At 42.7% G+C, this 14,994-nt stretch overlaps 1 protein-coding gene across 4 annotated transcripts in view; it reads left to right on the top strand.

Moving 5' to 3' along the window:
• The window catches only part of Gdap2 (ganglioside-induced differentiation-associated-protein 2), a 44,609-nt gene that overhangs the window by 788 nt on the left and 28,827 nt on the right, over positions 1-14,994 (top strand). For 3 of the 4 annotated variants that reach the window (XR_001783651.2, NR_104341.1, NM_010269.3), the window contains exons 2-4: positions 6,768-7,007; positions 7,730-7,869; positions 14,675-14,828. Coding sequence is in view for 2 of the 4 variants with exons in the window: in NM_010269.3 (NP_034399.1) it covers positions 6,832-7,007; positions 7,730-7,869; positions 14,675-14,828 (470 nt within the window). In the remaining 2 variants the exon portion in view is untranslated. Of the gene's footprint in view, positions 1-5,771; positions 5,918-6,767; positions 7,008-7,729; positions 7,870-14,674; positions 14,829-14,994 lie in introns of all 4 variants that reach the window. The other variant, XM_006501001.2, reaches the window with a different exon arrangement.

A 14,994-nucleotide genomic window follows, 5' to 3' on the forward strand; every position in this document is an offset into this window, starting at 1 on the left:
ATACAAAAGAATTGATCCCTGCCATGGTTTACTGAACCTCTGTAGCCAACCTAGAAATTAGACATGTAGACAATTGTAGCTGACAGGTAGACTTGTCTTCCTTATTTTTTTTTTTTTTTTTTTTTTTTTTTTTGAGACAGGGTTTCTCTGTGTAGCTCTGGCTGTCCTGGAACTCACTTTGTAGACCAGGCTGGCCTCGAACTCAGAAATCCGCCTGCCTCTGCCTCCCAAGTGCTGGGATTAAAGGCGTGCGCCACCACGCCCGGCCTTTCCTTTTTAATTTTAGCTACTATTTACTGGGTAAGATTTTCTTAGTGATTTAAAACATGTCCAGCTCATCCTCTGTGTTTAAGAAAATTGTTTTGAAAGAAGAATCATTTGTAGTGGGTTGGATGAAAAGAAGGCAAGAAATCGTGATGATAAATTTATTCCAGGCTGGGGAGGAACATTTGGATAGATGTGTATGGACCCTACCTCCTGTAGATGCTGTGCATTTCCTTGTTAGAGATGGGAGATGTGTGCTTTGGTGGGGAAACAGTTTAGAAGATTTCAGGCCTGCCCAACCTTTAGACATTGCCAATTGATGTTGTCATCTTTGGTCGTGGGATCAAAGCCAGGTTTTGTCCACAACTTTAATACCAGCACTGGAAAGCCAGCCTGGTATGATATAGAGTGCTGCATCTAGCATCCCTATCACCACCCCTCCTTAGACAGAGTCTCACAAAGGCCCTGTTCTGGAGCTCTCTGAAGACCATGTTGTCCTTGAGCTCACAAAGATCCACCTGCCTCTGCCTACAGCATGCAGGAATTAAAGGCGTGTACTGGCCCGCCAGGCTAAACTAGCACACCTTAATCTTACATATTTTCTTATCCAGTACTTTAAGATACATTTTCTTATCTAGTACTTGAAGAACAACATTATTATTTTAAGTTTCAAATTGCACTCTGTATGAAGACTTGCAACTGAAGCATGCTCTGGTGTGTTTAATATGTAGGTGACACTGCTAATTCACCGGAAAACATGTGTTTTGTATGTTTTTTTGAATGATGATTTACAGTTTACCTGGGACCATTGATGAAGGTTAGAGGTCTGTTTTATTATAATGTATTTATTTGCTGATATAGGTGAGCACGGACATGTTTTCATCTGAGCAGCTTCCATTTGCATAAAGTAACTCTTGTAAATATAATTGATTTGGCATCAGGATGAATATGGTGGGTGCTTTCACCCTTATATATCCTGGGCATTTAAATATTGAAATACAGAGCCATAAAGAATAATAAACCTGTTATTTGCCAAAAGCAACAAACAAGCTGCTTAATTATTAGAGGTCAGATTCATGGTCCAACTCTATGTGTTTCCCAGACTTAGCTCACCTGTGTAAACATTTGACAGTCATCTTCTCCTCTTAGTTGGTTCTCACTCTCCCCCCCCCCCGCCCTTTTTTTAAGTGGCACCATTCATTTTGTTTTATTTTGTTGAGATAAGATAATTCTGGCTGTCCTAGAACTAGGACAGCTGGGCCTCAAATTCACTGAGCTCAACCTGCCTTAGCCTCCCAGAGCTGGAATTTAAGGCCTGTGCCACCACACCCAACTTGATACCATTCTTTTTTACCTGTTTGGAAACTCAGGTTTTGAGACAGTGATCCCAAGTGCTCTGCCTGATGCTGCCGGACCTGGAGGAGTAAAAATCTGGTCTCTGCAGGCAATTCAATTTTTCAAATAACTCACAATTTGTATGTTTTTAAAAGCTAATGGTGGCAGGATGCAGGGGGAAATAAGCTACAAAGAACTCTTTGAATCATAAAGAATAGTAGCTTCTCTTTGTTTGGGGGGGGGGGTCCTTTCTCTTAAACTAACATAGAAAATATTTAGCCTAATTCATAGATCTGATTTAGTCTGGAAACCAACAACTTTTTGATACAAAACTGTGCCTCAGGAGACTGTGAGTTTTACTAAACTATAGTGCTTGTTTGCAAGCTTGTTCAAAGTTCAACACTGGTCAATTGATTTCCAGTGGGAAGGGCTTTTTGGTTTCATGTTGCTTAATTTCTGGCTAAGGTTATAAATCACTGTAGTCATGTCTGCTCCCCTTCCCCCCCACACACACAGTTCCCATCATGCCCACCACCCTGCTTGTTTTCAGTCTATCCCTAGAATTCTTAATCTAAGTCTGGAAATCCTTTCAGATATATGCATCATCTCTTACAGGCTATATTTCTTACCACACATTCTGTGGAGTGAGACAGTGTTTAGGTTTCTGCCACCTTTGGGTTCGCTGCTCCGCTTTTGCACAAGCATGGCCATGAGTTTATGTTGGGAGCAGGCAGGAGTTAAATCTCTTTTTAATGAGAAAAATCAGTTTCTCTTTGGAGGTGCGGATGGAGCTGCCAAAGAATTCAACCTTGATTAACTTTCAGGAAGCTTTCCAGGAAAGGCCTTACCTTTTGCCCCACAGTCAGCTTTGAGCATTAGTTATCGTTCATTTAGCACTCACACTGACGTCTTCAGTAGCTGGAGAGAGGCAACGAGCTGTACTGACTGGAGATGATTGGGTGTATAGGAGACCTACTGAAGTCCATACACATCAAGGACAGTAATGGGACTTCTCGGAGAAAGTGATCAACTTAGGTTTCTGTTGACCTTGAAATCAGAGCTGTGATCGTCGTTGAGGGGGGAAAGTTTTAAGAGGATACAGCTCTGCAACAAACACTCAAAGTGAGGTGGAGCCTAGAGTAGCGTTACACTCAGGTGGGAGGAGGACTGAGCTCCCAGGTAAGAAGCTAGATGCTTTGCCGTGCACCTGTGATCTCAGCTTTGGAAGGAGGACACAAGAGATGGAATCTTTGAGGGTTTTGGTGGAATCACCGAGCTCCAGGCTCAGTGAGAGACTGTCTCAATAGGTTGAACAAGCAATTAAGGAAGATACCTGCTGTTGACTTTAACCTCCATTCACATGCTTACACACACCCATGCAAGCACATACCGCACCCTCTCACACAAAGTGACATGGTGAGCCAGGCCCATGGCACTAGCCTGATGTTCCGAGGTTCCAGCTGCTCGGGAGGCTGAGGCAGGAGAATCTGGTTTCAAGGCCTATGTGAGTTAGAGTGAACAAGGTAAGGCGGGGCAATTTAGGGCTGGAGATATAGCACATGATAATGTTTGCCCAGCATGCCTGAGGCCCAGATTCAACCCCAGTACAAAACAAACAAACACAAAACAACAACAACAACAAACTGGGGAGATGTTTCTATGGTCTGAAGAAGAAATGAGGGAGGAAAGATTTTCCAAAAATGTTCAGGGAGAATTGATGTTATTCTTGTGACGGGCAGCTAGCAAAGTGCTTGAGTTAAGACCTTTTGGCTGGCTTAAGCATGCAGAATATACCCCGAGATAACTCAGAAGTTGGAAAAGAGTATTCTATAAAGATGGATTTGGAACTAGAGAGAAGTTAGTGGTTTGAGCAGTAATATTGATGGTGGGTCCAGCTAACGTAGGAACACGCACACTCATTTTGGCACAAAATGGCTGCTTGTGTGATTTCCTTCCCCTAGTGACACAGGAGCAGATGTTGGGTTATTTAGGGATTAACCAGACATGACAAGGGAAGTCATGACATCAAGATCTGTAGGACTGTAACTTAGTTGAGCACTCAGCATTCAGCACTCAGCATTCAGCACTCAGCATTCAGCACTCAGCACTCAGCATTCAGCACTCAGCATTCAGCTTGCATGGTGATTTGACAGCGAGTGTGGAGCCTTTGCTGCACATGGAAATAGAACTTCATCTCAGCCGTGGTCACACTGGCCCTGAGGAAATCTCAAAAGGTAATTCATTGTGCCTTGCTTTACGGCAGGTGCTCTGCTGTGTAGTTTTGGCACAGATTATTGCATTCATCTTCATGATAAGCCTGTGAGTTAATTACCTCTGCTTTAGCTATAAATACTAGCTTTGCCTCAAGGATCACAGCTCGAAGATGTTGACTCAGGGATCCGCACTTGGACCTGGACACAGAGTCTCATGACTTGCATTATGCCACACTCCACTTTTTCACTGTGTGTAGACATAGGTTCAAAGTTATGCACACAATGTGATTTTACCTCTGTCACAGAGAAAAGAAGAACTACAGCAAGGTGGAGATTCTTTTTGTCTTGACCATTTAACTTTTTGTTGATCTTTCACATATTCCAGAGGCAGGTGTTAGTGTCAGGAATAGAATTTAGCTTAAAGAAGCAATTATTCATTTATTTACTGCCATCAGGTGATATGGTGAGCCAGGCCCCGGACACTAACCTGATGTTCCAGGCACTCAGGAGGCTGCGGCAGGAGAATCTGATTTCAAGGCCTAAATGAGTTAGAATGAGCAGAGTAAGGGCTGGCAACTTAGTTCAGTTTTGCCTGGAGCAAATCTGAGTATTTTTACACATGTGGCTTGTGTTTGTCTCCAGGTTCAAAGGGACTGAACTAAGTACAACATCTAGAAAACTAATCTTAAAGCAGGATTATTTAGTATAAACATAAGCACTAATACAAATTATCTTAGCATACTCTATAAGATCTTTTTTTTAGCTGCTAGCTGAATGACCATACTTCCCATCTAACAGTAGGTTTGCATATTCTGATAGATCTGTGCTTCCAGTTAGTATCTGGTCTCTCTCCGAGAAACGTGGATAAATTAGTTTGGGAAGGGCAAGTTTGTTCTCCCTGAGTATGACAACAAACATTAGCCTCAGGTCAAAAAGCTTTTTAAAAATTAGCTCCCAGATTGACTTTCTGTCCTTCATCTGCCTGCTCATTTCCTGAACCCACGAGGTCTTGATCATTTGGTAGCATTCTGCTCTAGCTGATCTTTCTGGCTGAAGCACCCATGAATGCGCCCTTCCTTCTGTTGGCCTTCCACTGCTGTCTTTGCTGAGCTTCCTTCCTGGCTTAGCCGCCTCCTCACCTACGCTCTTGTCTTAGTGTGCATTTTGCTGTAGGACTCAGCCCTAGGATCTCTTTCTCACTGTTTGCACTTGTCCCGCAGACAGTCTTGTCTAGTTCCCGTAGTTTTCAACACTGCACTTGCTGAGACTTCTAGATCTATGCTGAACCTCTGCTCTGAGCTCTAGCCTCAAGCATCCATTTGTTAGTTTGACAGTAAACTCAGGGCTATGTAATAAACATTTTGAACTCAGCACATTCAAAAGGACAGACATATGGAATGGGAACCCTTGCTTTTCCTTCACCCTACAGCTTACTCCAATACCTCTTCTCTATAAGTAGCATCACTAGCCAACTCAGTTGCTCAAGGGAAGTAATCTAGGCATTGTCTCACTTGTGTGGATCCTCTGTATTCCTATGACAAATTCTTTGGATTTATCTGTCAGTTATAGTCCCAGATGTGACATTTCTCGTGGCCACCCATCTCTCCTATGATCATCTTGTATCTTCTACTGCAACTCTTACCCTTCTTGCTTTCCCTAACTAGAGTCTTCGTTTCAAGCAGTGTATTTGGCTTCCTCATATTTAGAGGAAGAGCTGAGGATTTTAGCATGGTTTTACAACTGCATCATCTGGCCTCGCTCAGCACCAACCTTATGATCTAAATCATTACCTAGATGGCTTCCTGGCTCCCCCTGGACTGCAGCTCACCTTCCATGTCCCTTGGTCTTTGCCCTGGCTGCTTCCCTGCTCTCTTGTTTTCCCTGCTTGCTCCTCACAAGTCACTTGTTCTCTGGAACGCGCTCTCATTACACTGTTATCATCACCTTTCTTCTCTGCAGATACATGAGCTCCCAAAGGTAGACATGCCCTGCTCCCAGAGTCCCCAGGACTTGGAATAGTACCTAACTCACACTTAGTGCGAACAAATGTTAAGAGGATAAATGAGGCTGCAGTTTACTGCAGGAAACAGCTGTGGGAGTCAGGGGTAAGTTGAGTATCCTTTGCTCTGGTGGAGTTGTCCGTAGCCTAGGTCCAGCTCTAGAAACTCACACCTTCCTCTTCCAGCGTTTGTACAACCAGCTGTCTACCACAAGCAGTCTCATATACCATATCCTGTGTATTGTCAGATCCTGTTCATTGTTCCTCTGCATGTTGCCTCTTTTTAAAGAAGATTTTACTTTATTTGTAATGTATTTACAATTACATATATATGTGCACGTCAGAGTTATAAGTGGTTGCGAGCCTCCCACCATGAGCGGTAAGAACCAGATCTGATCCTCGGCAAGAATAGTGTGTATTCATAACTTCTGGGCCGTTTCTCTAGCCCCCATATGTTGCCTCTTAAATCCAAGCCTCATCATCTTTGATTGTTAGTTGAAACCTTTATTATCTCTTACTATTTAAGCGTAGTGACCCCTGTCTCAGTCTAACATATCCACATTATTATCAAATGGAATTATTTAAGTTATACATGTTATTTTTCATTTTTTACCTCATAGCATAGTGTCTAGTATTTTATTTATTTCTTTTTGCAGTAGTGGAGGCTGAAAGGGTTGAGTGAGTGGGCCTTTCTGAAGATGGAGCTGTTGTGATTTGTGATGATTCTGATCACAGAAAGATGCAGTTCCTTTAAAGGAATTTATGCTTGCATAATTTTTAAGATGTTTTTGGTATCTTGGATGTAATAGGTCATTACAATGACTGTGGACACACAGTGTACTCTTGGCTCACTCTGTTCCACAGCAGAGTCTGGTGCGTTGGTGTGGTAGAATTAAAGTGGTATTGTGCTCAGTGCTTGTGGTTTCGTTTGAAAATGATCCCTTTTCTCTTTTAAGCTCAAATCTCCAGGGATTGTTGAATTGCCAAAGAGTTTGGTTCACGAGCTGAAGCTCCCATTCCATGGATCCCTTGGGTGCACCTTCCCAGTTTGTGGATGTGGATACCCTGCTAAGCTGGGGCGACTCGTACGAAGATGAAGTAGACTGCGCTGACAGTACTGCCGAGGCCTTCCAGGAAGACGCCAGCAGATCACCTTTTGTTTATAGTCGGGACGTCAATGGAAAAGTGGTTCTTTGGTAACGTTTTCATTATACTTTACTGCGCCTGACTTCTCATACTTTTCCTCTAAAGTTCTTTTTTACTGAACTAAAACATTATTGAAATATTGATTTTATGATACAGTCTTATTGAGATATAATTAGCATGCAGTATGCTGTTCAGATTTAAAATGCATAGCTTAAATGTTGCTGTCCTCTTGGTGTGTGCATCCATGAAGCCCTCTCCACAGTTAAGACAGTGACATTCCCTTCATCTTCAGAACCACTCTTGTTGGTTTGCCTGTTTTGGACATTTCATATATATGAAATCCCTACAGTAAATAATGTTGAGACTTTTGGACTAATGTTTTCATGTAGTACACCGTAGTACTTTTCTTTTATGACTTAGTGTGTATACACTAAGAACACACTTATCAGCTCCTGGTTGATGGGCAGTCAGGTTGTTTATATTCTTTTGACTATTAAGACTGATACTAATTCCACACTGTAATAATCAACCACCCTGAACTGTGTAAGCCTTCTGTTATGATTAAATACGGCAAGGTGCAAATGTGCACCATGAACGGGTCTGCAAGTTCTGCAGTTACTGTAAAACCTAAGATGGCAGATTAATTTTTTTTCCATTTCTACTTTTCTGCTATTGTGAAGCCGATATTGCAGAGATGGAAGGTTTTGGAGAAACTAGGTCAGTTATCTCCCTCATCTGTCTCACAATTGTTGTTTATCTGTTGGTCTGTCAGGAAAGGAGATGTGGCATTACTGAACTGCACAGCCATTGTGAATACCAGCAATGAAAGCCTCACAGATAAGAACCCTGTGTCAGAGAGCATCTTCATGCTTGCGGGGCCAGATTTGAAGGAGGACCTTCAGAAACTCAAAGGTGAGTGAATGCTCTTAGGCCTGGTACTGCTTAGGGAAGACGTGGATGTTGTCTTCCACTGAAGAAGTGTATTGGGTGTTCATGAAGAAAACTATGTAAAGCTGATTTTTCTGTTGGTGAAACTTTTGTAACCCCCACAGTGCGTAAAATCCCCTAAGATTTTACTAGTCACCCAACTTACCAGTCTTGTGCTGGATTTTAAAATGATAGTATGCTGGTGTATCAACTTGAGTTATCTCAGGTGAGGGAACCTGAATTTAAAAAGTGCCTTCATGACTAAACCACCAGCCAAAGGGTACACATGGAGGGATCCATGTCTCCAGCCACATATATAGCAGAGGATGGCCTTGTGGGACATCATTGAGAGGAGAGGCCCTTGGTCTTGTGAAGGCTCGATGCCCAGTGTAGGGGAATGTCAGGATAGAAAAGCGGCAGTGGGTGGGTTAGTGAGCAGGGGGAGGGGGAGTAGGGTAGGGGAAGAGGTTTGGAGGGGAAATGAGGAAAGGGGACAAACTTTGCAATGTAAATAAAGAAAACATATAATAAAAAGAAAATATCCAAATTTTTTTAAAAAGTGCCTTCATAAGGCCAGCCTGTAGACAAGCCTATATGGCATTTTCTTAACTAGTGATTGATGTAGGAGGCCCCAGCCCATTGTGGGTGTGGTGCCCCTAGGCTGGTGGTCCTAAGCTCTATAAGAAAGCAGGTTGAGGAAACTGGTGAGCAAGGAGCAAGGCCGTAAGCAAAGGCCACTGGGATATGGAGGAGGACTGAGGGGGGCTGAAAAGCCTTTAATCAACTATAATAGATGCCATAATAAATATGTAGAAATTAGAAAGGAGCTTTAAGAAAATACTGAAAAGTTCTGTGGTGGAGGTAACAAAGAAGCTAGTTTGGAAAAAATCCCTTCTGGGGTGAGCATACATGTGCGTACTCAAACGTCATAGAGTGAGACTTGAAAATAATACAGAGAGTGGGAAAGCAAAATGATTTCACACAGAATTTATCACTATGAAATGTAATGTTTACCTTTAAGAAAAGAGGATTTAATAGGCTGAGAGTTATTAGCTGAGGTTGATATTATAACTGCCCTGTACTGAACATGTGATTGGAAACTGTGTCATCACTGCTCAGTCCGAATCTTCTCATCTCTCAAGCCATCATGGTAATGGAAGTCCCACCCTCAGCTCTTGGCACATAGCAAAAATTTAATAAATATTTTGCATGAAAAACTTGGTATCATACAAGCCAATTGGTATAATGGTGTCAATTTCTGTTGCATCGAGCTCTGCCAATAAATTAAAGCACAGATCTCAATATGGCATAGAGGACACCAGGTGCCATAGTGGGGGACATCAGGTGCTAAGTGGGAGTTAATTTATTTATTATACAGTGTTTTGCCTGCCTGACAGGAGAGGGCACAGACCTCACTACAGGATGGTTGTGAGCCACCATGTGTTTGCTAGGAATTTAACTTAGAATCTCTGGAAGAGCAGATAGTGCTCTTCACCTCTGAGTCATCTCTCCAGCCTAGGTGGAAGTTGGGGGGAGGTTAAGCTCTACTGCTACTGGTGTGATAGTTTGACTAGTTAGCTCTTGAGTGTCCGATTGCATGGCCAGTGCTGACCTGAAGCAATCATCAGTGGCCGCTGAAGGTCTGAACAGGTGACAATGTCACCTTGTCACATTTTTGTTAATTAGTAAATGATTACAAGTTATGACTTACCAAATTTATGATAGAAAGCTACATACACATATCAAATGAACTGACTAGAAATATAAGCAAAAAAATAGACAAAAAAAAATGATAAAGATTAAAGTTGTAGCCTTGCATGAAATTTAGGATGATACACAGGGTCAGGCCAGGGGAGCCAGTTTGACAATCTTTCTTGCACATATGAAGTATTTACCATCAGGAGAATAACATATCTTCCATTCCATTTTCTTATTAAAAAAACCTGAGGGTTAAGCGTGTTCTTCTTATCCTCTCCACAGAGTGCGCTATGAGGTCCTAGCTTACTGTGCTGCATTTCTCTGTTTCCACCCCTCCCTCCTTCCATGCCAACTGATCTCCTTACATTATTCTTCAGAAAATCCGTTTTCCACACACTAGCCAGTGTCTCCATAGTAAACTGTGCACCCTCCTTTTTGCTCCTCCACTGCAAACTGTTTAGTGATCCTGCAGGGTTTGTAAGCTTAGTCTCGGGAGCCCGAGTGATCCCACGCCTTTGTCTCCAGTCTCATCCCACACCAGCTTTCACCTTCAAAATTCAGTACTTGAACCCAAAGAATCTCCGATCACCTCTTGCTCTCTGAGAGCTTCTCTGTGGTTTGCATCTGCTGTTGCCCTTTTCTCTCGGCTGAGCCCTCTCAAGTCTTCCTGCTGCCTGCAGTACCCAGATCCCTCTTCCTTCAGAAAGGTCCTTTGTCCCATAGAATGTACTCTTAGCCTGCAGGGAGATGCTTCACAGTTGTGCCCTAACTTTGTTGTGCTGTTATAGGTTGTTGAGGTGAGGACGCTGTCCTGAGCAGTGTGAACGTCATGTAGGCAGGCAGGAACTGCCCAGAGAAGATAACAACATCTTGTGCTTTAAGTCGCTGAGAAATGAAACTCGCAGGGCTTTAACTGAATCAACTCAGAGCTCACACTCTTCCACTGCTTTGTCGAGATCAAACCATCAGCGTTAAGTGAGGCTGCGCTTGCTGTGCACTGGGGTTCCGGGGAGACCGGGGAGCTCTTGTTGTTTGTAGCTCTACTACTTCCTTTAAGAGTGATAAACTGGGGTACACCTAAATGAAAAGGTATTGGGGTGTTAGGTGTTATAGAAGGCATAGTACTGAACAGTACAAAGAATCAGCCTAGAGAGGATTTGGAGTGAACACTAGTTATTCTCAAACCCTCCAGCAGAAGGGATGCTTTGAATAAGGATGGTGGTAGCTATTTTGTTGCTGGGATTCCTGATCTAGAAAATTGAGTTGCAATTTAGCTAGGAATTTTTCTGAGAAATAGAGCTTTCTAATAAAAGTGGGCCATGTAGGATTTGGGTAGCCATTTAGCCCATCCCCAGTCAGTACAACTTTCACACTTTGAACTTGGTTATTTTCATAAATACAAAAGTTGTGGGAGTTGTCCTTTGTATTCCATTATAAAGAATTAGAAGACCTGGGTTCGCTGGAATGCTTGTTCTAGCCCAGAGCACATATCTAGAGCCAGCAAAACAGGTCAAAGCCTGCACATGCACAGTAAGGAAATGCTGGGACCTCGAGTTGTTGCCTGTGTGTTCAGTAGTGAGCACACAGTACTGAACTCAGTACTGCAGTGTGGGCTTTCAGGGGTAGGGATGCATGCACTACAACTTTTGCCTGCTGTTTTCTGATTAGCATGCTTTGCTTCCAGCTTTCAGCAGCCTCTGTGCTTCGTTATTGTAGGGTTAGAACTTGCAAAGAAGTGCACTTGAAATGTTGTTGAATCATCTTTGGTAACTCAGATACTCAGTGTTCATCAGCACGACACGTTACAAAGGGTGGACATCACACTTGACAGAACTAAGACCAGAGATAATCTTACTCAGTGAACTGGGTTTATTTTTCAAACCTTAAAACCCTTTCAGGATGATGTTTTAAATGTTTCTAACACCACTCAGCTTTCAGGCTTTGGATTAGAAGAGACAAATACATGGTAGGTGGGACTGGGGACACACTTTTGGTCATGATTTCCAGCATCCAGAGTTCTTAGGAACAATAAAAGAGGGGAGGGGAGGGGAGGGGAGAAGAGAAGAGAGGGGAGAAGAGAAGAGAAGAGAAGAGAAGAGAAGAGAAGAGAAGAGAAGAGAAGAGAAGAGAAGAGAAGAGAAGAGGCTAGCCCAGGAACAAGATATGTGTTCCCTTTTGATCAGAAGGAACAGGGTCTCATGTAGCCTAAGCTAGCCCTAGACTATCCTGCCTCTGCCTCCCAAATACTGGTACTACTTGCATGTGCCACCAAGCCCAGCCTTTTTTCTTTTCAAAATTCTGATGTGAGAAATCTCTACAACAAACTAATTATGTATTTGTCTATTACCTATTTTTAAAAATCAAAATAATACACATATCTTGTTGCATTTAACTAGCAATTTTCTACTTTGTAGCCAATATAAAAAATAATGTGCATACAAGCTAAAATAACTAAAACTATAATATTCCTACCACTCAAATATCACCACTTCTGGCTCTTTCCATATGTAGTATGAAGGTACACACATATTCTTAGAAAGAAAAAGTAATTTCTTATGTGCTGCGTCCAAGAGTGTAGTATACACAGCATGCTCCTTAGAAGACGCATTCTGCTGTTTGGTTCCAGACGCTAGATCTGAGCCTAAACTGTAGGTAATATTTCCAGTTGCCCAAAAATGTCCTTTGAGGTTATTTACCAAACCTTGTATTCAGTCAGGACACACCCTTGTTAGATACGGATTGAGAGAAGTCCGGCGTCTCCAGAAGCACAAGTGGTCTTTAATCAGAATGGCTGAAGGTCTGCAGTCTCTGCATAAGGGGAACTGGGCACAGTTGGTGTGAGATTTTGGGGGTTTATAGGATGAAAACATGGGGGAGGGGGGACTTTGAAGACTGTAGAGTCTATCTGCAGGTCAGTTCCCCTGCAGTCTAAAGATAGATAGCAGCAGGTTTAGTCTGTGGAGTTTCCATTCAGAGGCTCCTGTGGATGCTGTCAGTCTCTCACCTTTGTCCAGAGTGTCCCAGGCCACCTGAGGCTTTTAGGCCACTGACCCTTCCCTGCATGATAGCTGCTCAGTTCCTCCTCCTTAGCAACCCCCAGGGATCACCAGGGAGTGAGGAGTGAGGTGCTCAGTTCTGGGAGGGTCCTTGCCTTTCTTCCCTATTTCTTTCTTTGAAGAACTCTTACTGCATGCTGCATTTTCTTGGTTTGTCTTTGTCTTCCATTTTTGTTGTTCTTGTTATCTTCTTTTGTTTTGTTCTCTGCCTGGTTTCTTCAGCCCCTATTGAACTTCCCTGTTCTTAAGTTTCAGTAGTCTGTAGCGAATATGCATAAGTGCTGTTTTCTGTCCTTTGTATAGTTTTTAAAACAACATTCTGGTCTTGACTCAGAGGTTCTGCATCCTCTTGCATGTCTCTGCATTATGTTTCTAGTGTCAGGACTTCTGGTCATTTTGTAAGTTTGTACCCTGCCTGTTCAGGAACATCAGTTTGTTTTGTCTACTTCCTCATTTCCTGGGGATCTTTCCCTGCTAGTGGTGTTGAGGAGGAACTGAAAAGCAAATGAGGCATGTTCTGTGCCTGTCCTGCTCCTCTGCCTGCTTCTTTACGATGGTGTCTTATGCCATACTGGCTTAGAACTTACATATATATATATATATATATATATATATAAAACTGGCTTAGAACTTACATATATATATATATATATATATATATATATATATATATATATATATATACTGTATAGCCCAGTCTGTCCTTTAACTTGGACCCTGACTCATCCTCTTTGAGTGCTGGAATTAAAGCTGTGGGTCACCGTGCTTGGCTGCTTAGTGCATTGAAGCTGCTGACAGGGTACAGATGAGGTATGGCTTATAGATATTTATTTAGTTCTCTGAGTTCTGGGATCTGGAAGTCTGGTTTCAGGATGGGGGCAGATCAGGATCTTCTGAGAGTTTCTGGGCCTCTTCACAAAGAGGAAGCAGTCTCTGGATTGCGTTGGAAAGATATTCATCCTATGTGTGAGGATTCCAGCATGATCTCGTCTCATTCCTCTTACCTCCCAAAGATATATGCCTTGATGCCACCACATACCACTGTGAAGTTTCAACGCAGGGAGTGGGAGGGGCATGCACGAATTTACTCCATAGCAGCAAGGCTATTGGTTGGTAGGTCTCATGTAGAGCAGACATCTGTGGTTTTATGTGGGGAATTGAAGGGATTGCTTTAATTATCAGACTCAACTCATTCTTTGTCTTTGTCTTTGGATATCCATGTTAGACAACTGATGATGGCAAGCGGCTAGGCATTTTCCTGACAGCTCCAGTGCCTTAACTGAAGCCCCTCTATGCACTTGTGATTCCAGAAACTCTTGCTCAGCATCTCCAGGGAATAATCTTCCATTCTGTTACATCATCAGCAATAAAGAAAATGTAACCTTGTCATGCTGGTGTGAGGAGGGTTGCTGTGGCTTTCATTGACTGTGTATACCTGAGCCATCTCTTTATAGTCCCACATTACAGCATGGTCTGGCAAGCAATTAGGAGTCTTTCTAGTGTTCCCCAGAAATAACAATTACAATAGCTACTGCTGTTTGTGTGCACTTTGCATAATTTAACTCATTTGATTTTGTAAGGCCATTATCTCTCTTAAGTACAAAATCAAAGCACTGAGGCCATGAACATACCCAGAATCCACACATGAACACTTTGGACTCTGGCTTTAAATGAAGCAATTTGTTTTAAGTCTGATTCTGCCCTTCCTTGCAAAGCTTCATACTGCCTACTCCATTTTGCAGGCTGCTAGCTTTCTCTCCTTTGCTAAGCCAGTTACCCATAGACCACTGACTTTTCTCCCTTCCAAAACCTGGATAATTCTCTGCTCTGTGTCTTCCCCATCCTGTAATATAAGATTGTGCTTATACCTGCTGTCCTTCTCAGCGCTACAAGAACAGAAGGGACAGGCATGGATGCCTGTATTCAGTCCTACTTTTAGATAACATTCCTCACATTTCTAAATGCACTGTTTTATGCTTTGCATATTTGTGGTTTTGTAATATTTACAGGCTTTTATGTGTCCCCGTTGTTTCTAGGTTGCCGAACTGGTGAAGCAAAATTGACGAAAGGCTTTAACCTAGCTGCTCGGTTCATCATTCACACAGTGGGACCTAAGTACAAGAGCCGCTACCGCACTGCAGCGGAGAGTTCCCTGTACAGCTGTTACAGAAACGTGCTTCAGCTGGCAAAGTACGGCCTGTTCCCCACATGCTGTTAGAGATGCCTCACTGTAGAAAGCAAACTCTGAAGGGCTTGAAAGGATCTCTCAGAGTATGGTTAGATTTTACATTCATGTAACTGTCAAATAATATAGTACATTTATTGGTGGGGAAGGAGAGATGCACACTTGCGTTTT

The sequence above is a fragment of the Mus musculus genome, chromosome 3, assembly GCF_000001635.26.
Source record: "Mus musculus strain C57BL/6J chromosome 3, GRCm38.p6 C57BL/6J".
In the NCBI taxonomy this organism is placed as follows: Eukaryota; Metazoa; Chordata; class Mammalia; order Rodentia; family Muridae; genus Mus; species Mus musculus.